Source organism: Lepidochelys olivacea (genome assembly GCF_965140295.1).
Source record: "Lepidochelys olivacea isolate rLepOli2 genome assembly, chromosome: 13".
NCBI classification, from domain to species: Eukaryota; Metazoa; Chordata; order Testudines; family Cheloniidae; genus Lepidochelys; species Lepidochelys olivacea.
The window spans coordinates 2,952,645-2,964,607 of NC_140423.1; the positions used below are offsets into that span (position 1 = coordinate 2,952,645).

Sequence of the window (11,963 nt, forward strand, 5' to 3'; positions counted from 1 at the left end):
TTTCGTGAGCTACAGCTTTGGACTTCAGTGTCCCTGGGGTCTGGGAACAATATTGGCTGGTTAGCAGCTGCCAAAGAGCCAGCAGGGGGCACAACACCTTGGTTATTGTGGATACCACAAATATAAACTTTGTTTGGAAGCAAAAGAAAGAACTTAATCATGGAACGGGTAGATTTTAAAAACACACCAAACCCCAAACGTTTAGACTCTGCTGGACTTCCACTGTCCTGTTGTAACAATCTGAGGCCCAAAACTCACCCCCCTTTAAACATCCATGTCAAACACTAGCCCAGCTGTCATCAGTGACCCTTGAGTACTAGACACCAGCCCAGCCCCCTTCACCTGTTACACAAGACAGGCTCCAGCACCCAAAGCCGTGGAGAGACGCCAAGGCTGGTAGCTGGGTTTGCCAGGACAGCCAGGTGAAAGCAGGCTATGTAGTGCCAAGGGCAGTAAGTTAACCCTCAGCCTCCCAGTGGCAGGCCAGAGCACAAAGGGGCCTGAGGGACCCAGAAGACACGTCGGACATACCAGGCAGATGGGAGCGCAGTCCAGGGAAACAGGCAGCCCAGAGGCAGAGGGGCTGGAGCCTTTCCCTGGGTTGCCGACTGAAATCAGTCCCATGGCAGCAGGGATTGGAGGTCGCTGACATTGCCATCGAGTGTTCTCAGTCTGCCCCACAAAACCCACCCCTGTGGTTAGTGCTCACTGGCCCTGCGTGTGGGCAAGCCTCAGCAGAGAGGCCTGGCTGGCTTGGGTTGTGGGGAGGGTCCAGCTGGTTCTCGGTGCGTCTCGCTGCAGCATGCGGCCATGCTCCCAAAAAGCAGCTTCTGCCTGGGGCAGGTGCAGCAGAGCGGCACGCATTGGAGTCGCGCCGGCTGCGTCCGCCAGGCACCACACACTGCACTGCAGCACATGGGCCCAGCTGGGGTGGAGGGCATGGGGTGGAGGGCTGCAGGACCAGGCCCGGCGGCTATTCGGAATGGGAATGCGGGACCTTCTCCAGCCATCGCTGCTCAGCGGCAGCGCTCTGCACACCCAGCCCTTGTCTACCACTAGCTAGTGAACGTGTCCAGCGCCCCGTGTTACAGACGGGGAGGGTAAGAGACTTGCTCTCAAGTTGCAGTGGGGGAGGTTTAGATTGGATATTAGGAAAAACTTTTTCACTAAGAGGGTGGTGAAACACTGGAATGCGTTACCTAGGGAGGTGGTAGAATCTCCTTCCTTAGAGGTTTTTAAGGTCAGGCTTGACAAAGCCCTGGCTGGGATGATTTAACTGGGAATTGGTCCTGCTTCGAGCAGGGGGTTGGACTAGATGACCTTCTGGGGTCCCTTCCAACCCTGATATTCTATGATTCTATGATTCTATGATTCAGGGTCACACCGTTGGAGCTTGGACTTGCGCTTCGACCTCGTGGAGGCCATGGCTGAGATCCTGGCTAGGCTGAAATGTATGGCAAAGTTCCCATTTACTTGAGTGGGGCCAGGACTTCACCCCAAGCCACTAAGTATCACACTCCCCTGCCTTGGCTAGCTAGCAAAACAGCATTGTTGTGCCCTCTGGGCTAAGCGCTTCACTCAGAGCTTCAACCGCTGTGATCCTTCGACGGGGGGCAACGTCTGACTTGACAGGTCAGGGTGTCCGCGGATCGGGGTGGGGGTCAGGGAGGCATTTGGAGCCCTACACTGTGTGTAGCCTGGCACACCTGGCTGTGGTACAGGTCCGGGACTGGGAATCACGAGACCTGGATGGGGGCAAGTCAGCTAACCCCAGCAGTAAACTGCTCATGTTTAATGTCCCCAAAGAGCACTGAGACCCTTGGGGGGAAGACACCATAGGTTCTAATGGGGTTTATTTGCTCTCCTCCGAAGCATCAGCAGACCAGACCTGATGGCTTGAGCAGCTCCGGTAGGATCTCTTGCATGTTCGTCCTTCCAGAGGGGCTCAGGACACCCCTAAATCCATTATCGTTGGGGTGGCAAAGGCCTCCCAGGTCCACCTTCCAGAACCAACAGCCTATGAATGTCAACTTCAGCATCCAGCGAAAGTTGTCTCCATGGCAACAGGGCGGTGGCGCCGGCCTGTGACTCATGGTAAACGAGCCGTCCCCTGAGCCAACTGCCGAGAGGCTCCGGGAAGAATTGAAAAGCTCGCCCCGCCGCAGATAAAACCCATGTGGAAATAACAGAGCCATTCAAATCCCTTTAGAACTGCTCCGAAATTCATGGCCGGATTAGGCCGGGCAGCTGGTCTCTTGTCTGTATCCAGTATTAGAAAGTGATTACACCAGCTGGGGAATTACAGGATTGGGTGAACTGCAGGGCAGCTCACACCTCTGAGCTGCGTCCCCTAATCCCGCTGCATTTACACAGTAAAATAAATCTGAGCACAACAACAACAACAACAACGGGCGACTCGAGACCCAAATACACCCCTCTGCCCCGGAAGCCTTGTCTCCAAGGCGCCCGAAGGAATTAACACCCAGCTCTCTTGTTTTCCTCTTGTCCTCTGCTCTCCAAGCAGCTGTTACCAAGGTGACAGCAGGACCAAACACGTAACCAGGGGGCTGAGGGTCCGTTCCTGGTTGGATCTAGGGATAGGTCCAAACCAAATCCCCTCTACGCTCTGAGGGAGCTTGGATCCAGATCAAACCCCCAGCCTCTGAATAACCCAAACCTTTATTTTTTTGGAGGGGGAAAGGGTAGATCCCAAATGTTGCATCCCGCCCCATGTTATAATAAGCCAACCCAAAGGTCTGTTTTTTTCTGTAGTCTCCCCAATCCAGTTATTTCCTCTTCCTTTTATATTTCTAGCCCCTCAGTTATTCCTTTCTCCCCATGTGCCTTGCATCTCCCCTGCAGGTCCTTTCCCATCATCAATTCCTTCTGGGAGAATGAGGAGAAACTGGTCTTTAGATACTTGGAATTAAATCAACCATCTCTCCAACTTCCACTCACCACGCCCTCCACAAAGCCCAGTTGAGCCCTGTGAGTTAGCCTCTCTATGACTCAATTTCAGGGAGCCGGGGAAGGTGCTACCAGCACCAGGTCAGGCCGAAATGCAGCCTAGGACAGCCAGCAAACCTGCGGCAAGTCCTGGTCATGTTAGAAAATCTCTTCTAAGGGAGGTCTGGAGAGCTAGTGAGCTAGAACCCTGGGCTGCAGGCAGGACTCCTGGGTTCTAGTCTGAGCTCAGGAAGGGGAAGCGTAGCCTAGCAGTTGGGGTTGGGGGCTGTGTGTCAGGACGCCTGGGTTGGGTTCTATTCCCCGCTCTGCCCTTTGCAATGTGGTTCCTACAGAGAGGCCATGCATGGTCACTACCTGCCGGGTTGCCGGGCAAGCCCCAGGGGAAGACGATGGATTTTGAGGGAGCTGCCTTTGATTTGATGGCACAACAGGAAGCTGTGGACGTGCCCTCGAAGCGACAAGCTGCCAGTGAAACTCCACGGCTGAGGGAGATTCTCATCCCTGCCAGCCTGGCTGGGGTCTTCCTGGAGAGAACCATGGCCCTGTGCGGCGCAGCCGCGGGCTGCTGGATGCCCTGGAGGCTGGACCAGCCATCACGCCCAGAGGCCTGGACCTGGATTCTACTCTCAGATGTCCTAGTCCTGGGTTTACACCAGTGTCTCCGAGACCTGAATCCTGCCCGGGGGCAGAGTCTGATGCTGCAGGCCTGCCCTGCCCAGGCACCGTGGAGACAGCGGCTCTCCGCTCTGCCCTTCTCATCTTGCCACCAACGCGGCTGCCCTGCCAGCCAAGATGGGCCCTTGCTGCACTGCCAGGCTGGGGTCACACCCTGCCTAGCGGCCCCCAGCACACCGCACTCCCCAGCGCTGCGACTGACGGCTTCTCCACATGCTCCCATCCCCTCAGACCCGCTGACACACACAGCCACGCATCCTCTCTCTTCCTCTGACTCAGACACTGCTCAGCTCCACGGCTGTGCGGAGCCAGCCTCTCACAAGCTTCAGCTGGCTGGGAAACGCCAGGCAGATGCTGGGCTAGCTGGCCACTGCAACAGGTAAACAGCCCTTCCTCCATCACCCCCTCCTCGCTGCCCTGCCTGCCCCCCGCACCCCGGCTCCCTCCCCTTTCACACCCTCCAATTCAGCGGGTGCTGCTGAGCCCTTTGGAAAAGAAAAAGAACTCCAGCTCCCACCGGCCGCCAAACCCTGGCCCGAGCCGGCGCCCTCTGCGTCCCAGCCAGCCACGGAGAGAGGAGACACCCGGTGCAGTTTGGATACCGTCGGAGCAAGATCTGTCGTCCTGCTACGGGTCTCGGTCCCGAGGGCGTCCCGCAGGCAAAGGGGCCATCCCCAGAGGCAGAGCCCCGAGGGGAAAGGATGCGCTAGGAGCTCAGCCTGCGGTAAGGGTAGCGGGTGCAGCTCCATGAACTGCCACAGGTTACTCCATGGGGGAGGCGGCTCAGGGCCAAGCAGGGCACAAGGGGAACTTGATGTGCTAAAATCCTGGACATGTATGGAAGTGCAGGAAGGAAGTGGGGGGAGTGATCAGCGGGGACGGGGGAGAATGAGATGCAGCGATGCAGACAGTGGTGTTTACTCGCCTGTGACTCACCCGCCAAGGAGCGGGGGAGATTTTCTGATGTCTGGTGCCAACAGGGCCCCCTCACAGAGCCCAGAGTTAGACACCTCTTGCCCGGACATGGGCCTTCTCGGTACAGGAGCAGGGAAGGCATGACAAATGCCCCAGTGCCAGTAACCGGGCCACAAACCCAGCAGCAGGGTTTAGCCTGTGCGGGTAGGGATGGTTCTTCTGGCTGGAACCGGGGCAAGGGGCGTTATGCCCGGGCTGCTGCTCCTCAAGGATGGGAGGTGCCGTATCGGATGACCCTCTGCTAACCACCACGGCTGGCAGAGAGGCCCTGTGGGTGCAGGATCACCCTCCGCCATGCCAGGCCCCGCGGCATGTCTCTCTGACTGGGTGATGTGTCAGTGCTGAGGGCAAGGCCCCAGCCAGGCCTGGGCTCCCTGAAATTAACACAGACACTCAGCGCTTTCAGCGGGTGGGGGACCCGCCTCTCCGAGCAGCCCCTCGGCCCTGGGTGCGACTCCGGTGACTCCACCAGGGTTACTCCAGCGAGGAATTTGGCCCCTAAGTCCTTCTCAAACCCCTCCCCCTGGGATTGAGGGGTCCCCCTTCTCCCCTGCCCCTCGTCCCCCGCAGGGCCCAGCAGGGAGGCTCTGCCATTTCCACCCCCTCCCCACACACCAGCTCTGCTGTCAGCGCCCCAGCCCCAGCTGTGACTGCGGCCCACCGAGGCAGTTCCCATGGCAATGCCCAATCAGCCCCAGGCTGTGCTACTCAGCCCCACTGAAGGCGGACGCGGTGATTGGTGGGGACAGGAAGGACAGGGTGGGTGTGAGCGCTATAGGAAAAGTGTATGTGTGGGGAGCGGGGCGGGGGGGCATTGCTTCAGCATAAGGAGGCAGCGCTGAGTGGTCCCATCCCCTCCGCTGCCCCTCCTCCTCCTCCGCTCACATGATTGGGTGACTGGGGATACCCTGATCCTGCGGGAGTTCAGCTGGGGGCTTCTGGCAGGAAGGATGGAGCCAGTCTCTGTTCAGCGGCAGGGCTGGCCAGAGTTTGGGACCCAGAAAGGGTCCCGCGATTGGTGGGTGCACCAGAGGTGTCAATCTCAGCTTCCACTTGAGGCAGTGACTCTGGAACCGACCGCCAGGGAGCGCGGGCACGCAAAGCTCACGCTGCCCCCCCCGCCCCCCCCCCCGGCTGCCCAAGGCTTGCAAAGCACCGGGGCTGCAGGTTCCCCCAACATCCTCGTGGGAGGAGACCCAACAATCATCTCATTGGCCCTTCCCAGATCCTGCAAGCTGACTCTGCCCACAGGATGATGGGCTGCAGTCCTGGCCAAACCCTCCTTGATATCAATGGGGCAGGAACCTGACACTGAGCAGGGGAGCCGTGGGAGCAGGGCCCTGGCTCAGCAAGGGCTGGCCCTGCTCTGAAGGGCCCAGTCCAGCTCCTCATGGGCCGAGGATACTAGGCCTGACCAGCTGAGAATGCCCATGTCTCCTTGGTACCAGCAGGAGGCGCTCTCAGGAGGCTGAGATGGTGGTTCAGAGCCGTCACTCCTGTCTCCTCACTTCTGTCCCCATGCCCACCCCTCAGCTCCCCCTCCCCGCGTACTGTTATCCCATGCCCTGGCCATTAACCCCTCAGCCCGAGCTAACAAGATCCTCTCGGCCCCCAGTTTATCGGAGCCAGGTTTCAAACATCACGTCCTGACGAAGATGAAGCCGCTCCCTGGTGTCTCCAGTTGGGAGAGGGCTCTGGGAGCCCACCCCGCCATGGGAGGGAGGTGGCACCCAGCTTGGGGGTGTCCTGCCCCACAAGACGGGTGGGGAGCACGCTCAGAAAGAGCAGGGGGAACATTCTTGGCCACTGGGTGAGAGCAGGGGAACCGAAAACTGAGTCCGAGCTTTACAGACTGGCTCTGACTCTCCATATTCCCAGAGACCCTCCCTCCCTGTGGAACGTGAATGAACCAAAGCACGCTGCCCAGCCCTCTGCGATGGGCACAAGGGTCATTACCCCCATTTCACATATGGGGAAACCGAGTCACACAGAGATTAAGTGACTGACCCAAGGCCACTTGGCTAGTTATCAGCACAGCTTGGAACTGAACCCAGAAATCCTGGGTTCTGTCTGTCTTCTAACCACTAGGGGACACCCTCTAGCTAGACACAGTGGACAGGCTCAGGGGTGGGCTGTGCTTACACTGTGGGAAAGGCACCAGTCAGCAGTGCACTCCTGGGTGCCCCCCAGTCACTCACCTCAGGAGTGGACTGTGCTCAGCAGAATGTGAATGTCTGGCTGCAGTCGTGTCCTGGCATCCGGCTGCGGGATGGGGCCTGCATGTGTCTTGTGGGTATCCCCGCCGTGCCGTGCCCACGGGGCACAGGGCTAGCTCCACTCCTGGAGGCGTTCACCTCCCTGAGCTCGGCATCAGCCGCAAAGGGACGTCCTGACAGGTGTTCTCAATCCCCTCCCCAGGCTCCATGCCTGCCCGCAGCCAGTCGTGCGGCTGCAGCCGGGGGCCCAATGTGGAGCGCGGGAAGTGGTATGGGGTCCGCTCCTACCTGCACCTCTTCTACGAGGACTGCACCGGTGCCAGTCTGGCTGATGACATGACCGAACCCGCAGTCTCCCGTGCCCACGGCGGATGGCCCTCCCTCGTGTGGAAGGTAAGAGCCATGTCAGCATCATTAGCCCCTGCTGGGAGGTGCTCTGCTCCTGGACCCTGGGGTCAAGGGTCACTCACCCTATCTGGGTGTCACCTCTGGGACAGTCAAGCCCCATCCCAGGATTTCCCCCCGAAACTCTCAAGCCCACAGTAAGAGCCTGGGTTCCTTCTCCTCCTTCCCAGTTTGGATTGCCTGGCTTGTCCCGTCCAGGGACCCTCTCTGGCCCTCCCCCGTTAGAAGGCTAGAGACCCTTCTCCAGGGCCAGAGGAGGATGAGGCACAGCGTGCCGGAGATGCCGGGCGGTTCAGCCGTCAGGGATCACCCAGCTCTCTGGATCGCAGAGTCGTCCGGCTGAGGCACCGTGCAGGCAGGTATGGCGCTGGCCTCCCCCTCGCAGCTCAGCCAACGTGCCCTAGCCTGCCCCTCCCCAGGACCTCTCCCCTCCGTGCTGGCAAGCAGCAACGCTGTCTAGCCCAGCCCTGGGCTTCTGCTGAACCCGCAGATTTCAAGGCCACTGTGATCAGCTAGTCTGACCTGTCCAGCACAGGCCCGGGGACTTCCCCGAAATAATCCCTGTTTGAACAAGAGCCGATTCTGTAGAAACCATCCAATCTGGATCTAAAGCTGGCTGCTGAGGGAGAATCCCCACAGCCCTTGGTAAGTTGTTCCCATGCTGAGTTACAAGTGTGCACCTGTCTAGCTTCAATCAGGCAGCGAAGAGCTGACGTCTGAACACTGGTCACTAGGGACCTGCTAGGGACTCAGAGGAGAAGCCACCCCTAGCTGGAGGTGGGCCCATGCTGTCCCAATCCAAACTCCCCTTTTATCGGAGGGTCTCGACTCACTTCCCAGCACAAATATTAACTCAGCCTCGCAGCACTGGGAGGGAGGGATCCTTAGCCCCTTTTTATAGAGGAAGAAACTGAGGCACACACAGGCTGAGACCAGTCTGTCTCAGGCCAGAAGGGGGGTGCAACCCAGGAGTCTTGACTCCCTGACCCCAGTTCCTACCCCTTGAAAACGCTGTACATGCGAGCTAACCACCATGCTACGGACCCTAAGGTGCAATGTCTCGCTGCTTCCCAGCTAGTCAGAAAGAAGGAAGGAGCTCAGCACTCAGGAGGATCTCAAGCCAGGGCTTCCCCACCTGGTCATGTGATGATGCAGGGTCACCAGGTCAACTGTGCAGGTAGCCCTGAGATCAGCTGACACCTCCGCCAAATGAATCAGCCTGCAGCACTGGATGCAATTCAGCTGCTGTGCTGGCATGGTCCCAGCCCTCTCCTCCCCTCGCTCGAGTCCTCATTGTGCCCCTGCAGAATCAGAGACCCCCCATCCCCGGGCCTGCAATGAAAGCGGGGGCCCTGGGCACAGAATCAGCTCATTGGGCAACATTTTCCATGTGGGGGCCAGAGAGAGGCTCTTTAATGAGTCTCGCTAAGTAGCTTCCCAAATGCCTAATCCAGGGGACCTACTGGCTGGGACTTTGAATCTAGAGTCCATGATTATTTATGGGCTTTAGCAGCTGGCCGTAGGCCTTGGGTTACTGCGGAGGGTTATCTGAGTTGGGGGATGGGCTCGGGGGTTATGGTGGGGGCATCTCCAGGGGGCTGGGGTTGTTCATTTGTCTTAGATGCGCCGGGTGCCAGGCACTGCAAGAGACAGACCCTGTCCCGAAGAGCAGATGGTCTAGAAACAAAGGGTGGGAGGGGAAACGGAGGCACAGAGAGAGGGAGGGAGTGCCCAAGGGCCGAGCCAGGACTAGAAACCCCGCTCTCGGGGGTGCCAGGCCAGTTCCCTAAACCATTCTGTCCCCATCCCCGGTGGTAGAGCCTTTCCTCTCGTTAGTAGCACGCAGACTGAGCCCTTTGCATCCCGGCCCCCAGGTGAGTCTCTCAGCTGGAGTGCTGCTCTTGCTGATTGGAGCCGCAGCACTGGCCACAGGTTACCTGGTGCCCCCGAAGCTGGAGGGCATCGGAGAGGAAGAGTTTATGGTGCTTGACCTGCAGGCGATGGCATATAACCATGCCCTGGAGACCTGCAGACTGGTGGGCACTGTCCTGTGCGCCGTGGCCGGGGCCCTGGGGGCTGCGGGCGTCCTGGCGTGCATGCTGGGCAGGGCTGCACGAGGGGGCGAGGAAGAGGAGGAGCAGCAGCTGTCGCCCATTCTGCGGGAGAGCCCCCTGAAGAAGCACAGCACCATCATCATGCCGCCGGCGGCAGCAGCAGGATCACCAGCCGTGCCCTTCGGCACTTCGCAGATACAAAACATACAGCCAAAGAGGGACACACGGCTCCCCCTCCTGCCCCCCTCCACCGCTGCACCCGCACCCTGAAGCGAAGAGTTCTTCTGTCTCCTCCCCGTGTTACTGCTACACCCCGATTAACAGCCCCACTGCCCCTGGCTCTAAGGAGCCCCAATGTGTCACCATTCAGCATTAGCAGGAGGAAGGTGGGTGCAGCACCTGGACCCCTTCCCACTGCTTCATCTGCAGAACCTGGGGGGCTGCAAGTGGCTAAAGCTGAGCCTTCCACTGGGGAAGGGAGGAGTGTGGAGGGAGGCTCTGGCCTGGCCCCCCACGTGGGAAGATCTGAGGCTGGAGGTGCCACCTGGCTCGAAACGCCCCACCTGAGCTCAGGCTGCCTCAGCCTTTAAGCCAATAGGATCATCTCATGCCACATCATCTGGAGGCTGGACTACAACTGCAACCTACCAGCAAGAAGGAAACTGTGTTCTGAGGTAGAGGTGGAGTACGATTGGCCATCGCCTAATGGACAAAGTCCCAACTTTTCTGTGATCCACCTTCCTCTGCCCTGCTTCCTGGTCAGCTGTGACTGATGAAAGTGTCTGAGTACCAGTCCAGCAATGTCCTCCTTCCGTGCTGGTTCAATAAAGATACAAAGAAACTCAGGTTCATCATCAGTCATTTCCAGCATGACTTTGTCACAATCCCATGAGCCCTGGGTGTCACACGACAGCCCCCTTCACCTTCTAACCAGTCCCACAACTGAATTCAATTCTCTGCTTAATCAGATCACAAAATCATTTGACACAGCTTCTGCCCTTTAGACACTTTAAACAGGAGATATTGGCTAATCTGATCAATGGCTACAGAGGTCAAATGCCATTCAATTACTGTTTAGAATATAGTTTTAATGAAAGGCAGACACAGAATAAGGTTCTGTTAATTACTAGGGAGGAGAATGAAACATGCATAAGGTAGAAAAGCCCAAGGAAAACCCCACAACAATCCTGCAGGACTCCAGCACAATTCCAAGCAGGACGAGTTAGACATTGCTATTGACTTTGGTCACCTTCTTTTCTCAGATCTGGTGAGGCCACCCTGATGATGTCAGCAGTTTTGCACTGGTATAACTGGGCGTGGAATTTAGCACCCGTGACATGGGCCTTGATATTCCTATTACCTTCAATTACCTGAGGGTTGGGTTTTTGAGACAGGAGATTCCTCTAAATCAACCCACTTTCAGGAACAGTTTCAGTTTTGACAAAATGGTAAAAATGTTTCCTCAAAAAATTCTTGACCAGCTCCAACCAGGAGTTCAAAAAGCATGACTCAGGGCACCCCCAGGATGGTGTGAATGGCTGAAATCATGGGATTTTAAAAATAAAAAATGGGTTCTTTTTATATGCTTACTGGTTTGGGACCTTTAGGGGTCAGGTTTGCAAGCTTTTCTCTGAAACAGTGGGATAGAGATGTACTTTTTTTTTCTTCAAGTGAAAGCTGAGTTTCATATAATCACATGACTCCAGGAGCTGGGGATTGAAAGAAAAGACCAAATATCTTGAGACTTACAATAAAATCACAAGACTTGGCAGCAAGTTTAATTCAAGATATTTGTTAGGAGACTCTATCCTGTCCTAGTGGAAATGGACAATGACTTGACCTCAATGATTCAGGCCTTCGCCACCTCACAGCTCGACTACTGCAAAGTAATATACCTGGGCATGAAGTATTTAGGAATGTCCAGCTAGTATTGATTTTGCAGGGCCATGGGGCAATTCAGACCCGCATCCCATTCATCCAACTCTCCACCCTCATCGGGGACTTCCGGGTTCAGCCCCTGTCTACCATGGATAAGCTCAGACGCTGAGTTCAGTCCGAGTGACAAGAACAGACGCAATCCAATGGCCCCATTCAGCACTTCCTGGATTAGGGCTGGCTTTTAGGATATTCCTGTGGAAGCTGCCGGTGCCCCAGTCAGAGAGAGCAGGGGAATCCATGGCCCGGGGCACGTGACACACACCAGGGGAGGGTGTGAGGAGGCAGGGAGCCCTGGAGGATTATGAGCACTCCCTGGTGAGGAGAGCCGGTGCTGGGCACAGCCGCCGAAGCCAGGTCTGACCCTGGAGGCGTTCATGGCCATTCTGGCCCCCTACCCCAGACTGCCAACGCCCATGTGCCGCTCTTCCCCTGCATGTGCCCTGGCCTCCCCTGAGCTGAGGCAGGAATCCGGGCGGCCCCTTTTCCACACGTCACCGCCTGGTGGAGCTGTGTGCTCAGAGCTCAGGGCTGGAGGAATGGCACTGCCAGGGCTCACTGACAACAGGCTCCTGAGGACACAGAGTCTGGGAGCAGCTTTTCAGCGAGCAGCAGAGGTCACCTCTGCCCAATGCCCCGAGCCCTGGGCTCTGGGAGTGCCTCACGCCCGCCTGGCAGGGCCCATCGCCTGCCCGGCCCTCTCTACCATGCTGGAGCTGGGGCTGGCTCAGAGCAG

At 57.6% G+C, this 11,963-nt stretch overlaps 1 protein-coding gene across 2 annotated transcripts; it reads left to right on the top strand.

Moving 5' to 3' along the window:
- The first annotated feature begins 3,968 nt into the window (after positions 1-3,968).
- Positions 3,969-10,105, top strand: NRSN2 (neurensin 2). Of its 2 annotated transcripts, none has more exons than XM_084646030.1 (3): positions 3,969-4,021; positions 7,036-7,226; positions 9,113-10,105. In XM_084646030.1, the coding sequence occupies exons 2-3, from the start codon at positions 7,041-7,043 to the stop codon at positions 9,560-9,562; spliced, it is 636 nt and encodes a 211-aa protein (XP_084502156.1). In that variant the 5' UTR covers positions 3,969-4,021; positions 7,036-7,040; the 3' UTR covers positions 9,563-10,105. The 2 variants fall into 2 exon arrangements, with proteins under 2 accessions (XP_084502156.1, XP_084502155.1); XM_084646029.1 differs by lacking the exon at positions 3,969-4,021 and adding an exon at positions 4,086-4,366.
- Positions 10,106-11,963: the final 1,858 nt, after the last annotated feature.